Genomic DNA, 16,492 nt, shown 5'->3' on the forward strand with positions numbered 1-16,492 from the left:
TTAGTGTTAGAAAGCAATATTGTTTATTTCTGTTTTTGATATTTCGCCCAATAAAAATTTTAGATTTACTTCAGTCGTTAAATATGGTGGACATCCCAGAATAATATGTCTTTGTTATTCTACAAAAAATAAGTTCACCTAAGCAACCAGAATGGTTTTATTTGAATAAAATATGCACTAAATACTCTTTACCATGATATATACAGAAACAGGCAAAAATTACACCATGATTTTTTTTTACATTCGTAGTTTTCAGTCATACATAATTAGGCTAACTTCTACTAATGCTATGAATAATGTTTGCACACAATAGTAACACTGTTTAAAAAGGGTGAACATGGAGAACACTGATGTTCAAGAGAAAAGTAGACTGCTCAGGGTTTATGTTGTATGTTTAAGCTGTATGTTTAAGCAAGTAATATGTAGGCATGATGCTTTTGAGTAGACTGAGTGAGTATGACCATATTAAGCAGATGTAAAAGTCCTTGTTTGCAGGTTGGCTTAAAGAAGGTGGCTTATAGAAGACAGTGGACTACTTTCTCTTCTCTGTCAAGGGAATGAACTAATTAGGACTCAAATATAAGGAGCAAAGGTGAGGTGGTAATTAACGTTTGACCTCTACTACACTTTCAAAAGCTAAGATAATTATTCCAACACCACAAAACAGTCTCTACGCATTGCCTAAAATACACACAAAAATGTGAGCGAATAACCTCCTTTAGTACACACAGAACTCCACTTGTTGTGTTCACACATGCACTACATGTAATAATTAGTGAATTCAGCTACTTTAAGAGTGCACACTGCTGACAGAAGTGCCCATTGTACACACACACAGCCTGTATAATCCCCATGGAAAAGCACTGCCAATAGAATGGGGTGCTCTGGAGCATGAGCCAAAGGTATCAGCTGAGTGTCATTTAAAGGCCACGAAGCCCCCCAGCTTTGAGCTGTGAAGCAATTGAACTGTGGTCTCTGGAGCGATAGAGCACCATCCAACAACTTTGGGATGAGCTACAGTGGCGTTTGTGATTCAGAACATACAATCCAAAAACATTACCTGACCCCACTAACACTCTTGTGGCTAAAATCCTCACACTAATGTTCCAATACTTAGTGTGAAGCCTACTCAGAAGAGTAGAGGCTGTTACTGCAGTTAAGGGGGCCAAACCTCCTTTTAATACTCTTAATTTCAGAAGAAATGAATGAGCAGGTGTCTACTTTAGGACATATAGTGAAATTTGTGTACTTTGTCTAAATAATTATTAAGCAAGCATGCTCGGTCTTAGTCAAAAAATACAGAGGAGACCTACTTTGGTGAGGAGCATGAAGATGACATCACCACTGTCAGCATGTAGCGCCGTCACCACCTCCTCATACAAAGCAACCAGTTCAGAAGGAGAGGCATTGGGAGTGAAGTACGGAGACAGAAGGTTGCACAGGCGCCGGTTCAGCAGGATGGTCTTCAGCACTCGCCTGCACTCTGTCTGAGTGTCCCGGATAAAGACCTGCACCCAGTGAAATTCATCTGGTTTATACATGTGCACATTTTCCATGCCATAATTCTGCTTTACTTTATCCTGCTGTTCATAGCATCACATTAAAGCTTTTAGACAGCAATACAATGTTTCCAATGCTATTACAATTTCTCCATAAAATGAGAATAGTAATTACTATTACATCATTACCATAACTCAGTTGACTGTGATGGTAAATACACATATTGATGGTAATGATGGTTCATTATTTGATCACCCTTAAGGCCTTTACACACTGATTTATTCATGTGACTTATTATGATGACAGTAAATTAATTAGAGCACCGCATAACCGATATCTTGCACTCCAAATGTGACTTTTCAGGTGGTGAAACTGTGACATTGTTTTCAAGTTATATGTGAAAGCTCTCAAAGCTCTCAGAGCTTCTGCATGAAGAGGTGAAGCTCTCCACACTACTGTCACTTTTCCAAAATGTAACGTAGCCGCCCAATGCCACTGTTTGCCCGTTCTGTGAGAAGCAAAAGATATATTATTTGCACTTGACGACATTCTACCAGTTTGTTTTGTGCTTCTTCACTTGGGGAGCTACATCGCCAAAATCAGGTCAAACTCATCTGATACTAGAGCTGTGAGTGAAAGAGCTCATCAATTTTTAGCTCCTGAATGAGGCAGTGAAGCTCTCTGCTCTCCTGTCACTTTTCCAAAACGGAAAGCATCCTGCACAGTGTCACAGTTTGTCTGTTTCATAAGAAGCAAAAGAATGTTTTTGATGAACAATCTGCCTGTTTCTTGCCGTGGTGTGAACATGACGAAATTCCCAAAAAATGTCACATATTTTGTGCTTTTGTGTTGTTTATTAACATCACATATGTTGTGTAGTAGCCTTAAGTTTTTTTAATTGTAATTACAAAATAATAGCATGGAACTGTGTGATTTTGATTGAATTTTAGTTGAGAAGCATGGTCTAACTTTGGTTCAAATATCTTATAAATAAGCACACACATACTCGTAATTCGTAATTTATATCTTAACATAGCATTGCTTAAGCTGGTCCTCATGGCCCCTCAGATGGTCCACATTTTTGCTTGATCCAAACTCCCAACACACAGGGAGAGAACAGAAATATGAGGGTCTCTGAGGACCAGTTTGAGAACCACTGCCTTAATGGACAAGTGAGCAGATTTTAACCCATGGTTGTAAGCCCTACCTGTCCCAGAATCTCCACACAGGAGGTGAAGAACTGTCGAGTGGGTGGGTGTCTCTGGGTGTCCTCACAAACGAAAGACACAATATGATAAAACGCCGCAATGCCCACCTTCTGGACAGCCGGTGATGGGTGTAACTTATAAGCATTAACTAGGGTCCTACAGACAAAAACAAATATAACGGGAACAAAGGATTATGGCCAGGTATACAGATAACATAAAAGTCAATGGATAGTGACAGTAACATCCATTAAAACTTTGTGGCACTTAAAATTGCAGAGACCAAAAGAGAAAAGACTATAATTAAAAAAAGCTGTTAGTTCAATTTAGAAAACTATATCCATACTGGTGAGCAATCCTGATCTAAAAGGTGTAGACGGGTACTGACGTGATAAAATTCTCAGTATGCACAGCAGCCTCAGCTAGGCTCTGAGGAGGAGGTTTAACTGCATCAGCCTGTAGCTGCTTGATATCATTCTTCAGGGACTGGATCTGATTCTGGACTGGCTCTTGTTTGTGCATGCCTGCATACTACAAAACAGTCAAAAAAAGACCATCAGATTAGGATAGATAAACAAAAGACAGATATCAGACTGTTACCAGTAAAATCTATACATGAACCATTTTACCAAATTAGTACAAACTTTGGTCCCATAGTTAACAAAAAAAAAAAAAAGAAACTAAATCTTGTATTAAGCTATATATACACAAAAACATCACTTATAGGGTTCTTTTTATTGGGAGGTGGTTGTCACAAATCCTACAATCCCTACATTTCAACTTGTGAAAATAATATTTATTTTTTATACTTTCAATTTTTTTTTAAGATATTTTTTCTATTTCTTTTAAAGTAAAAAGATGTTGAAAAATATGATAATTTTTGGTGTGTACAACCGTTCAAAGCTGTGTTTGCTTGTCATGTAGAGTTACGCTCACTAAGCTATAAATTGTCACTGCCAAAACATTTCGTAAAGTTTCAGTAGTGTTATGATTGTTTAGTCAGTAACAAAGTGGAATGTTCAGTCATTTATTTTAATAAAATAACTGATCAATGCATACGGTCACTCAAAGCAAAAGGATTTTAGTCTGAAGTCAGTTTAATTTCTGAAATGTGTTTTGAACTCTTTGACTTTTAATCAATTCTATTTACATGTATGTGTAAAAACTCACCTTGACGGTTATATGTGCAGGACCCTGGCAAGGCTGGCCTCCCTTGCCTTTGCACTCCAGCTGCATGGAGAGCTGCTCCTCACGGTTGGCGTAAAGCTGAGGCAAAACCTCCAGCAGCTCATTGTCCAGCGCCACCTGCTGCGTCTCTCGCACTGCAGCCAGCCTGAGACATAATAAAAGCCCGATTAGGGATTTCAGTTACGCTGTCTGAAAACAGTGAAATCAAATCTATATATGTTTTGGCAAAAAGGTAAGTATGAATATTTTGAAATATCTTAAAATATTTCAGAGAATGTATAACAGAGCCCATATAATAGATGTAGCATATCAGAACTGTAATATGCGTAACTTGCTATGACAGAACTTATGAGTTTAACTGAATGTATTATTTAACACCCTTAAATTGGATTACTCTGTTAATTATCCTTCAAATACTATGGGACTTACATTAGTTGCATAGTATATACCAAATAATTTGCTTGTATGTGATAATGTGCACCAAAACAGTCAGAATTAATTTTCTAACTTTTCTTTATCCATTTTAAACAAGTTCGTTTTGTTACTGTGCCTTTGAGAATGATATATGTAAATGAGCTCTGTTCTGATTGGCTGACTTTTACTGCACCTCACACAAAAAGCAGTGCAGACTGAAACACTCATTATAAATTCAACATGAATGAACAAGCTAAAATGCTATAGGCTAAACAGGCAGACATACAAATGCATCACAAAAACATTGAATTGAAAACAGAGAGTTTTATGAGGCCTCTAAAGATTACCTGAATAATATGACTTATGGGGTTATCAAATTTGTTATTGGGGATATTCTGTTACATTACACCAAGGTATTCCAGCTTTGAAAGTAAAATGTATCTTACTTGGCTTGGTGCTGTAGCTTAGTGAGATCCTCCTGGATGAGAGCAGCAGATGTTTGCTCATCAGACAGGCATCCTGTGGGAATATCAGGCACCGGGGCCTTCATAGGTACCAGTAACAGTGCCCCTTGGGGAGCATCGTGTTTCTTCAGGTTGGTGAGGATGCGCTCTCTTGCTGCAAAGAACCGACAGAGGAATTTTACTTACTCTAAGGCCAGCCACATTCAAAGCTACTATACTGTTGTTGAAGTTATTCAGTTCAACTTAGGTGTACTATGATATCAAAATGCATTAAGAATTGTTACATTTCCCTGGTGTCCTGTTTACATAAAACACCTCTTCTACACAACATATAAAACATCTAATCTTGAGAGCATAATCTCGGTTCCCATTAATGAACCAAGACCATTATAAAAGATAGAAACAGGTCGAATTTCTAAGCATTTATCATGCACAAAAGGACCAAAATCTAAAATATTTCAGATTTTATTCAGTTAAATAAATGTTACCATGTACTAGAAATTTTATTAAACTTAATCCCTAAGGTGTAACAGTTGGCAAAAAAGGGTGTACAAACCAGCCTGAGGATTGATGAAATCAGTGAAGATGGAATTGCTGCTGCTCTGGGAGAATGAAGGCTCACTTTTGACCTTTATCCACAGATTAAGAACTTCATTCAGCTCATGTTGGATTCGCTCAATGTCCACATACTCCATCCACAGCTCCTAAACCATATCAAAAGATGACACTGTAAAAGCTTTTAAGTGTCTCAAACATCCAACAGGGTACTCAAATCACTTAAAAGATACATTTAGTTGACTCAAAAAATTAGATGTATATCTACATACAATGGGATTACTGGAGGATTCCTTGTAAGTCTCCTGCAGAAACCTCTAACTAACCAACTGGGTTTGATGAAGCATCATGCTTCAGCTATCTTACGTTCCTTCCTTTAGCTCCCTTAAGGCAAGCCGAGGAACCCCAAAGGGAGCCTTGAGTTAGAAGTGGGCAATATGATGATATGACAGACCGACTGCATCACTTATTACAAAGTGAGCATCGTCTTACTGGATTTAGCGCAGTGAGACATAGGGAATGTCGAATAAAATCACTGCACATTGTGGTTTCTGATGGCAGATTTTGGCAGGTCTGTGTGTCAAAATGTCATAAAACATATTGTGTATCATAAAAATGTCTAAGTATTGAAATATGATATTGCAGTACCACCCACCCCTACCTTGAGTATCCATTCATTTTTACAGTGAGGTAACACTATCTTTTAATGTTAACGTTGTTTAGTGTAAAGGCATTAAAAACAACACAGCAGACGGAGATTTACAAAGGAACGGTTAAAAATCATTACTGATTACATTTCTTTTAAAGCAGCGGCTCCCAAACCTGGTCCTTTAGAACCCCTGCCCTGCACACTGAAGTGTTTTCCCTGTTCTAACACACCTGATCCAACTAATTAGCTAATTGACTCCTGAGTGGAAGTGAGTGTGTTAGACTGGAGAAAATACTACAATGTGCAGGGCAGGGGTACTGCAGGATCAGGGTTGGGAAGTTGTACATTAATGAATAGTGAAAAGGTCCAATCAGCATCATGTAGATGAAATCATGCTACCAAGATTTCATGTATTGTTGGTCATATAAGCACTCTTGGGTGAATTATTCATTTAAAGAACAATTAGGTTCACAGCAATGGTGTATTGTCAACTACAGAGAGAAAACCTCTGGAAGGCTCTTACCTGTTGGCCCTGCATAATTTTGGCTAGGCGATGAGCGTCATACGGCTTTGGCAATGAGGGCAAGTACACATCCTGTTTCTGTAGGTTCTCATCATCCATCCACATTGCAAAGGCACTAAAAAGTCTAGCAAGTAAGATATAAGCAATAAAATGACAATTGCAGTGCAGAGTGAGGTATGATGTCTCAGTTATGGGCAAGGCTAGTGACAAACAATACAATTCTGCAGTAAAAACAGTCACTAAAACAACACGGCACATTACAGAGTGCAACTGCAAACAAAATTCTCAATTCATTAGCACATAAATTTAGCGTCCTTCATTTTTTAAGTTTTCTGACACTTAGATAAGGTAACTTCACAGTTAACTTTAAATTGTCAAAACAGAAGTTGTATAATAATAAGTTCTAGTTAAGGACATGTATCTCTCGAAGAAAAACATCAGATTTCTTGTCTTCATTTAAGACTTTTTTACTTGCTATCATTCTGGCAATGTAATCAACATGGTGACATACCTAACCACTTCGACATGCAGCTCAGGAGAGGTCATGTACTGAGTTATAGGGGTTGCAGGGGTAGCCTCTCCTTCACTAGCTGTGTCACTGGATGGGCTTGGCACTTTCAGGGCCATACTGGCCGCATGATGGAAGTCACACACCTCCACCAGCCGTTGCCTAAGATCCTTCAGCAGGGTGATGTGTGTTGCACTGTGGAAGTAGCGCTTCCCAATGCAACCTTTAGCTTCCAGTCTAGAAGAACGAAGAATAAAAGATATTAACAAACATGCATAAGAGATACAAGAGACAGCTTAAACTTGTAGCCAGTGAATTCCCCTTAACCCAAAAGTAACCGATCAGCAGAAACTTGTCTCATTTGTCTCCTATATCATTTAGACACCACACAGAAATAGAGTAATAGGGGTAATATTTCATAATTTACATACAAGTTTAAAATTCACACTAAAGCTCTAAAACCAAAATTACAGAATTATAAGTAATGCTCATCAGACTGCTGCGATGGTGTATGTTGTAATAGTTTATTGTAAATGCAATGCTGAACCAACCCAAACTCAGGCCCAGGCTGGCGGAGGTAGAGCTCCAGGAATTTCTGCCAGATGAGGGGCAGCAGCGGGTGATCTGCTGGAGTGGCCAGAGCCTGCTGAGCCCACCGATAGACCATCAGCCGCTGTAGGGAGGGCACCACGTGCAGCTTTAGACGTACCTGCGCCTTCTGATAGAAAGGAAGAAGGAAGGAAAAAAACAATTTCTAAAGCAGTTTTGAGAGTATGAAAATGTACACTGTTTGTCAAAAGTTTGAAAATTTCAGAGTACTGTTTTCATCATTACTTTCATCATAATTCAAATAGGTCTTCGCATAAAGAATAGCTTGATTTGACATTTTTCCAAATTACTGTTAAAAGCACAGTCAAAATAATTAGCCCCAAAAGTGGCTTAAACACCCAAAAGGTTTGAGTGGTAAAATGAATGGGGTTTGGCATAGATAACATTAATGATGAACTTTCAAAATCTCACAAGGCACCTACCTAAAAAACTTGCTGCCCTTAAAGCCACAATATTTTACAAAGTGAATTTTCAGTATCATTAAAGGAAAGGTGGCATGTTCCCATATGAAACTCCAAATGGAAAAAAGGTTAGACACCTACGACAAGTTCAGTTTTGAAATACATCTTGATTTAGTTAACACCATATTCCAAGACTTCTATATTTTTTTAGTCTGAATACATATCCTGCATGTGTTAAATTTACATCTGGAGAGTGAAACTGCTGAAACAAAGCTGAAAAACTGGACTGAAGCAGAGGAAAGATAAGAAGTGGTACTTTTAGAGCCTGGTCTGGGGTGAGGGAAGGGTTGGAGAGGAGCTCGTGCTCCACACATCGCCGCAACTGAGAATCCTCCTCAAAGATGGACTCCATGTTTAAAACAAGCCAAGCAAACCACACCTAAGGACAGGTCAAAATGAATATGTGATATGAGGCTATAGTTTAAAACAGTAGTGACACACAGGGTATATTACAATCACTCAACGAAAGACACTTCTTCTGTGGTATCTGTTCTTGGGGGTACACAAAGCAGGATTTCTCAGTTAGACAGAGAACTTATGCCCAAATTTGAGGACTGTTTAAAAGGAATGTCACTCAGCACTTTCCCTACTGGACAGACTTGACTTTGGGCTTAAGTTATCTGGCTAAACTGAGAAATCATGCTTTGTGCAATATCCCTGGCCACTTCTAAATGTGTAATTAGATTGAGTGTGTTGATTAACACATTGGTAAATAACTTAGCAGTTATGCTATGTTTTAAAACATACTTCTTCACAGATCAATGTACATACCTCACTAGTCAGAGCATTGCCCTCAATGAAGGAAGGAGTGATGTTTCCTGCCACAATCCATCCCATAAAAGATGACAACAGGCCTTTGTCCCCATGGTAACCTAGTGCATTCTGTAGGGAGACATAATAACATGCCAAAAACAAAGTATTTGGTGAATTGTTTCACTATAATATTTGACCCTATTGTTGCTGTGATATAGCTGTTGTGTCACCTTATGCTGTTGGTAGAGGACTTTATGGAGACATTCCTCCTGCTGGTGGAGAAAGGCAGCACGGCACAGATGGTCCAGGAGGTACAGAACGGTTCTGTCTCGGTGCCAGAGGTTTTGCTCAGTCAAAACATGCAGCCAAAACTCTAGAACAGCTACTGCTCCAACACGGCCAACCCGGGCGCTCTCCAGGATGTGGGCCTACAACAGAGACAAAGAGAGAGTTCTTTCACAAGACCTTCTAATAACCATCTGTCTTGTATATTCCAGTTGACTCAGTTTGATAGCTCTGGAAGACTGTGGAAGTAAAAGCACTTGCAACAATAAGAAGGCCTACCTGGATCACACTGTTGAGGAGTTTGATGTTCTCACAGCTGGAGGTGCCTACGAGATGTTGGGTCACCTTGTGTGTGACCTGTTGGGTAACACCCTGCGGAGTCCCACTGTCTAACTGCAAAAACAGCTGGATACAATTCAGGAACCTAAGACAGACAAAAATACAATTAGTAAAAAAACAAAATTCGCAAGTAGAACCTACATTTCTAATGTATTAGAAGAAGTAAGAGCTAGGGGTGGCCAATGGCAAAAACAGATTATCAAGATACTTGAAATATTTTCACAAAATCCGATATATAGCAGGATATTTCTATTATCCAAGGTTTGATAAGTTGGTACAGGCAAAAACGAACCAACAGTGGCACATGAATACAATACTATCTATGAACTATGAATACAATTATTGTGACGTAACTTATCACGATACCGATAGGTTAATACATTCCACATAAGGTGACAGTTCGGATAAAAGTACAATGAGTTAAATTTCACTTGAAGACATGACATTCTTATTTCTGTGCATATAACAGAACAATTCATAGGTTTATTATGTGGTTTTACAGAGGCATAAAAATAATCTAACCTACTAAGCTTAGCCTGTTCATTCACATCATTCAACTGCTGTTGAGAATTCATCCTAAAAAAGTGAAGCCTACAAATTTAAAAATGATGGTTTGTCAAGGGTTCTTCATAGAGAACCATGAACACTCAAAAAACCCTTCCATGATTAAAGGGCTCTTTTCTTGAAAAGGGTTCTAATTTGCACCAAAAGGGTTCTTCTATTGTAACAAGCCTGGCATTGTAACAATAGAAGAACCTTTTTGGTGCTAAATAGAACCCTTTTCAAAAAGGTTCTACACAGAACCATCTACAGCGCCTAAAGAACCCTTAAAGAACCATTATTTTTAAGTGTGTAGGGGTAGAGTTCAGGCCAAAAAAGGATCCTATCCAAAAAAAAGTCACCAAAAGAACCATTCTCTATGTCTCAAACGCTTTCCCAAATGTTATTGATAAAAATGCAAAAATTCTCAATTTTAAAGCTTTAGTTATGGGTGGTCAAATAAAACACACGAAAAAAATTTAATCAGTGTTACTGCACCCAGCAGCAGTAGTGGAACCGATTCAGAACCTCTGCTCTCCAAAAAGATCTCCAAAAGCAACTAAACATGTCTCTCTTATTTCTACCATCGCTAGCAGACACTAAAACTTGGGACTTGATCAGTCTGGAACTAATCAAAATCAGGGAGAAATATAATTAATTTCTACATTGTTTCCATTACAGTAAAATGCTTTACTTTTTAGCGCAGTATCCCAGGGTTGCCTAAACAGTCTACTTTTTAAAGTAAAATAAATACATCAAATATTGGTCAAACCTAAACATCAAAAGTCATTAATATGCCAAGCCGAACATTTTTAGACAGTTTTACTGCTACAATTAAATGTTCTAAATCAGTATCTACAATGTCTAACTGGCACATTAAAACCTTCAGCACAATTAAAAATAGTACCATCATATTATGAATATGACCTATGTATTAGGGCTGCAGCATACCAGTAAGCTTGCTTACTTAATGGTCTGGTGGTCTGGTGTCATCCCATCTGTACTCTGTGCCACTTCTTAATTAAGATATACTTATTTGGCAAGAGGCCTGGAGAGCGGATTACAGAATGCAATGGGATGCAGTCAAGACGCCTGGCCATGAAAGCTGGCAAAAACAGAAATGAATGTTTGCCAACAAGACTGTAAGACAGGAGGTAAGCGAATGTACCAGCACAGTCTGGCCTCCAGACAGCTACAAACAATGTTTCCGGCAAAACTCACAAGTACACCGCTACAGGCAAGAGACCAAAAACAGAAATGTGAAATATCTCTGATAATATAAATGGTTCCTAACTGTTCATTCTTGAGCAGGTAGAACTGGCAGTGGTAGGCCAGTGGCAGAATGTTTTCCAGCACGTGGACCACAGCTTTGAGGTGGCGAGACTGGACCAAGATCTTCAGCAGAGCAATGCCTTCACTGCAGAACTTCTCCAAGCTACATCAAAAAAAGACAATAACCATCAGCCCACCAGAAATTATATAGATAATCAGTTATGCAGATAGTACGCAGAATTATGCAGATAAATTCTGTAGATTATGTGGTAGATCCAAAAGTTTCTTTGGAGACTATTTTGCCTTACAACACCCTGTATGTACCTCTCCATTATGAATGAACTTTACAAAAATTACAAAAAAAAAAGTATTATTGTACTACAATGTTTTAGACATCAGGCAACAAAGTCATACGCTCTAATAATAACTTTCTGTGAGGTGGCTTTAGAGGCATTTTAGAGATGTTTTGGACATCTGGTTCCTATCATCACCATTGTGAACAATTCGGACTTGTGATATCGCATAAAACCAATTAGAATGACTTAACTTACATTGTAACAATTTATTAAGCAGAACTTTAGTAATGCAGTGACCAGCTGCTGACTGGCCCTGGCCTTTAGATGCCCATTAAACATGGCCATGCTGATGGGAGGCTAATGGGAGGTATGCACCCTCCAGAAAGGTTGTTTATGTTGTTCGTCAGTTAAAGGTATGTTGTATGTGTTTAGTGTGCTATTTTGTGCCGATTTGTTAGTGTGTTTTTGGGGGTTAGCGGTAGTGTGAAGTCTTTGCTTAGTGGTGACCTCCCCAGCGAGTTCAATGCTTTGTATGTGCCTTTCTAATAAGCACTTCTTGTGGTGGAATCATGGCCTCCCCTGAGTCTTGTTCTACACTGATGCTACACCCTACAGCAATAGTTTAGAAAAACATTACATTTACAGAGTTTCCTCCTCAAACGTAGTTGTTGTTTCTGACATTATATTACATATTGTTACCTCTAAACATGAAAAATAGAAAAATGGTTCGTTTTATAGGTAACAGTTTGTCATAGTGTCATAAACCACAAAAGCAAGTCTAATTCAGATTAGTTAACAACTTAATGTGGTTTGAAGTAAGTCAGGGATGATTTAGGTGTGCAGTTTGCACACTGGTAATGAGCTTCCATTGTTTGTTAGTTACATGAGCCTCATAGCTACAGTGTAAAACTTTGAAGCTTCGGACACCAAATATATCTATTCTTCAAACTTTTTTTGCAATACCGCAAACACATGCAGTTCAATTCCAAACCTGTGTCCAATACTGGTCATGTCAAGGGCCAGGAAGCAGCCGATGGGGATGCTAGCTTTGACAGCTTTGAGCACTGGATGCATGGTAGGTGTGCATGTGATCTCAGGCACAGAAGGACCAGAGGAAGGCAGTGGGCACCCAGGGTCCTGAGGATTCCTCTCATTGGCATGCAGCTTCAGACGCAGTGCCAAGTCCCAGGCCCACTGGTTAAAGGATGTCTCCGGAGTCTGGCCTAGCCGCATGATGTTGGCCAGATAAGATACCTACAAAGAAGGTAAGGGAGTGAGATTGAGAACGAGAGGCATACTTAATCAGGCAAGACATGTTCGATACACAAAGTTCGCTTTTTTAATTTTGCACTGGAGCTATAAGGTTGTACAAAAGTACACTGCATGGTATGTATATCAGCCTGAAGTCCTTTGGCGATACTTCTGTCCATTTTTAGAAATTATACTTGGTCATACAACCTATTTGATATTATTTCATATGTCAGTGCTGTTCATTTGTACAATGCCTACTTGTGGGATAATCTTCCACTACTTGTTAGCTACATTAACCTCATAAGTCTTCACAAAACAAAAGAAGTAGACTTCTGACACTAAATACATATTTTCTGATCAACAGTTTTCTAACCACTCTGCATCATCTTTATTTTTAGATTATTCAGGACTACTGTCACATTCAAACAGCTTATCACAGCAGTAACAGTCATAAAATAGTGCACCAATGGGCTAGTGTGAAGGGTTGGCTTGCATTTTGTAACTTTTTAAAATCAGGAGATGCGGCTAAAAACGTGGCTGACATTCATCTCTGACATTCCACTTTCAAATACCATAATGAAATGAAGGATAGATGCAATAGCAAGAAACCTAGTTTGTTTACCTAATCCACACTAGAAGTGGGGGTATTTGTGATTTTTTCCCTTCTATTTCATTCAGTTGGTTTCACAGTACAATGGCTAAAGTGCAACAAATTACATCTGTGGATGTTTGTTTATTGGTCAGAAATCTTGCAGGCATGCACATCCACTATTATTTGTACCTTGGCCACCATGAAAATAAACAAATAGAAAATAGAGACCCTTAACATGTGTGTATCACAATCAAAGCAATAATAATACACCTTAATTGGTATTTGCTTCTTTATGATTGGTTTGTCAGTTTGAATTTAACCAATAAATTAAATCTTAATTGACTGAATTTAATTAATCAATCTTTGGTGCAGACCTGAGTACTGGTCACTGCTAACATCTGACAAAACGGACCAAACTAAAGAAAAAGTTTGATGGGTTGCACCAAACAAATGTTTTTTTTTTTTTATGCTAAACTCAGCTAGTGCAACATGAAGTCCAACACCACAAAAGAAAATGCTACTAATTTTCATTTTTTCTAATTTCATAATTTTTTTCATTACATATTTTATTATCAGCACAACAATTTGAGCAAAATGTAGAATCTCAGAAATATCATAAGAATTTCAGAATTTCTTAGTATTTGGTATTCTAAGATATTCTTTTGTGTTTTTCCATGTTTAAATTAAAAAATCCCAGATTTTCAATGTGGACTTTTGGACCACTGTATGCTCCTAATTTAGAAGCACAGAACAGTCTTCACAGTAATAATTATAATATTAATTTGTAAAACATATAAATAAAAAACAAATCTAAAAGGAGTTGTGGGTTTCTACACAGGACTACATTTGCAAGTCAAGCAACCCCAGGTTTTTGGGAGTATTTTTCTGGGTCATTTGACGTTTGAACACATTACTGAAAAACAACATCAACAGAACCTGTTTGATGCCCTCTGAGATGATGCCAGTGTAGGGCTTATCTGTGAGGTACTTCTGATATGCTTCCACCACCAACAGTGCCACGTCACTATGCAATGCAGCTGGCAGGGCAAGGCAACCATTCTAAAAACACAACACAGGATGAACTTGATCGATGAGTGTAGTCACATTAAGGACGTCATATGATTAAGTAGTCATAAGACCAGTACAGCAGCTTTTGCCACCAGCGGTTCCCCCAACAAGATCTGGCATAACAAGATAATATTTATAACAGAAACAAAACCTGTTTATACCAGAGTGTGTTTTTTCTACAAACATTCTGAGCTGCTTTGAAGCAAGGAAAAGCATAGTTTAATCAACTGAATCATCAGCCAATTCCAACTTACCATTTGGAATCCCCAGTTAAGGCCCTCCAGGATAATGCAGGCCAGCTTGTTCTCCACCGCACACAAGCTGTAATCCAGTAGCCAACTGCGAATGACTCCCACTTCAGCTAGGCTGGGGCTCCAAAAATGCAGAGGCAGCTCTTTAAAGAGGTACAATGACACCTGGGACACCATGAAGGAAAGCAAAACAGGAGTGAATATGAGTGTTGGAGAAAGTATTTCACATTCAGATTCCTTTAATGCAGCACTGTGCAAGTTTGGAAAGTTGGAAATATGCAATTGCAAATCAACTTGAGGAAGCACATTTTTGTAATGTCAGTTGTGTTGCATGTCCCTAACTGGATTCATCTGTGCAACCACTTGCTTGTTGCTATCACTGAACTGCAAATTTCACAGGGGTACTAGCAGATATTAGTTATTCTGGATAACACCATCACCCAGCATACGGAAAATGACGGTTAATGTAGGAATAATAATGCTGTATACAAAGTAGAGAAATATGTTACTTTAATTTACAAACTTCAAATGTCCATGTGGAAATTAGAGTTGCTGTAAAATGTGAATATGCCTAACAAATAACATGGTGCTACTTAACATGGTAAATTCCTGGGGTGCTAGTAGAAATTATCAATATTGTAGCAGGGGTATTCGAATGAACAACAGCTAATATAGGATCATAAGAGACAATAATGGGCAAAGGGCAACATGGCGATATCTTATCATTATCGTGATGAACAATTATTATCATGACAATTCACTTTTCTGAGCATATTGCGTTTTGTCTGTACTTAAAGGACACTGAGCAGTTGAACATTTCATTACAAAGACAGCTTAATTAGTCCTGTTTAATTGGTATATGAAATAATTGGTTTAATTAGTATATGAAAAGTTGAATAAAAATCATTGTACTCAGTTTTTGATTGCAGGTTTTAGAAGTGACTCTACTAGTGAATTGTCAATTATCGCCCAACGCTAGTTTGCAAATTAACGAATATATGCCAGTCAAAGGTCATTAAACAGTTTTTAAACATAGAAACTTTTTACTTTTCTTCAAGTAGTCTTCATGCAAATACCACTGTAATGATAATGATAATTACTGTTAGCAGTCTACAGGTTCAGGCGAAAAAATAAATAAATAAATAAATAAATAAATAAACAAACAAACATACATATATAAAGGTTAAAGATGACCCACCATGCCAACTTTGTCAATGGTCTCCCTCAACCTCTCCAGCAGCACTGAGATGATGTGCGGGTGGGCCGTTGCTATGGCAGCCAGTAACTCTCTCCCCACTTTGGAGAAGATCTCTCGTGTGGCCACGCAGACATAAGACACCTGTGAGAAGTGGAATAATATTCAGTTAGCCTTACTGAGTTTCATATGACATACAAAGCTTCTGTCTGGTGTAGCATGTAACAGTAAGAATGAAGTACAACGTAGCAATGAGGGTTTTGGAACAGTACAACTCTGAACGGTGGACAACACAAAGAGTGTTAATCATCTTTTATGACCCAAAAAAAAAATCAAGTTAACTACTTAGCTGTGAAAAACACGACGCGCTAAAAGGAGATAATAAAAAGCCCTTTTACGCTTTATACAAGAATCAACATTTTCAATATTATAAAACTATTTTACTAACGTATAAATCTATTATACTAATGTATAAAAGTATCATAATATGGTAGACCAGTGCAAATTCACAGCTTTCAGTTAATTAATGAGATGCCTAGTGGTAAAATAAAAAAATTTGGATGTGTCCAAATTG

General features: G+C 38.1%; 1 protein-coding gene across 1 annotated transcript in view; it reads right to left on the bottom strand.

The window, feature by feature from the left end:
- Nucleotides 1–16,492, bottom strand: part of epg5 (ectopic P-granules autophagy protein 5 homolog (C. elegans)) — a 43,533-nt gene that overhangs the window by 11,927 nt on the left and 15,114 nt on the right. The window contains exons 14-31 of the mRNA XM_036598203.1: nt 15,922–16,062; nt 14,727–14,888; nt 14,341–14,463; nt 12,553–12,815; nt 11,288–11,428; nt 9,394–9,538; nt 9,060–9,257; nt 8,848–8,958; nt 8,333–8,455; nt 7,558–7,724; nt 7,010–7,243; nt 6,499–6,622; nt 5,328–5,475; nt 4,754–4,925; nt 3,876–4,038; nt 3,094–3,236; nt 2,708–2,864; nt 1,314–1,508 (exon numbers count right to left, since the gene is read on the bottom strand). Coding sequence (XP_036454096.1) covers nt 1,314–1,508; nt 2,708–2,864; nt 3,094–3,236; nt 3,876–4,038; nt 4,754–4,925; nt 5,328–5,475; nt 6,499–6,622; nt 7,010–7,243; nt 7,558–7,724; nt 8,333–8,455; nt 8,848–8,958; nt 9,060–9,257; nt 9,394–9,538; nt 11,288–11,428; nt 12,553–12,815; nt 14,341–14,463; nt 14,727–14,888; nt 15,922–16,062 — 2,910 coding nt within the window. The remainder of the gene's footprint in view (nt 1–1,313; nt 1,509–2,707; nt 2,865–3,093; nt 3,237–3,875; nt 4,039–4,753; nt 4,926–5,327; nt 5,476–6,498; nt 6,623–7,009; nt 7,244–7,557; nt 7,725–8,332; nt 8,456–8,847; nt 8,959–9,059; nt 9,258–9,393; nt 9,539–11,287; nt 11,429–12,552; nt 12,816–14,340; nt 14,464–14,726; nt 14,889–15,921; nt 16,063–16,492) is intronic.

Source organism: Colossoma macropomum, unplaced genomic scaffold, assembly GCF_904425465.1.
Source record: "Colossoma macropomum unplaced genomic scaffold, Colossoma_macropomum, whole genome shotgun sequence".
NCBI lineage: Eukaryota > Metazoa > Chordata > Actinopteri > Characiformes > Serrasalmidae > Colossoma > Colossoma macropomum.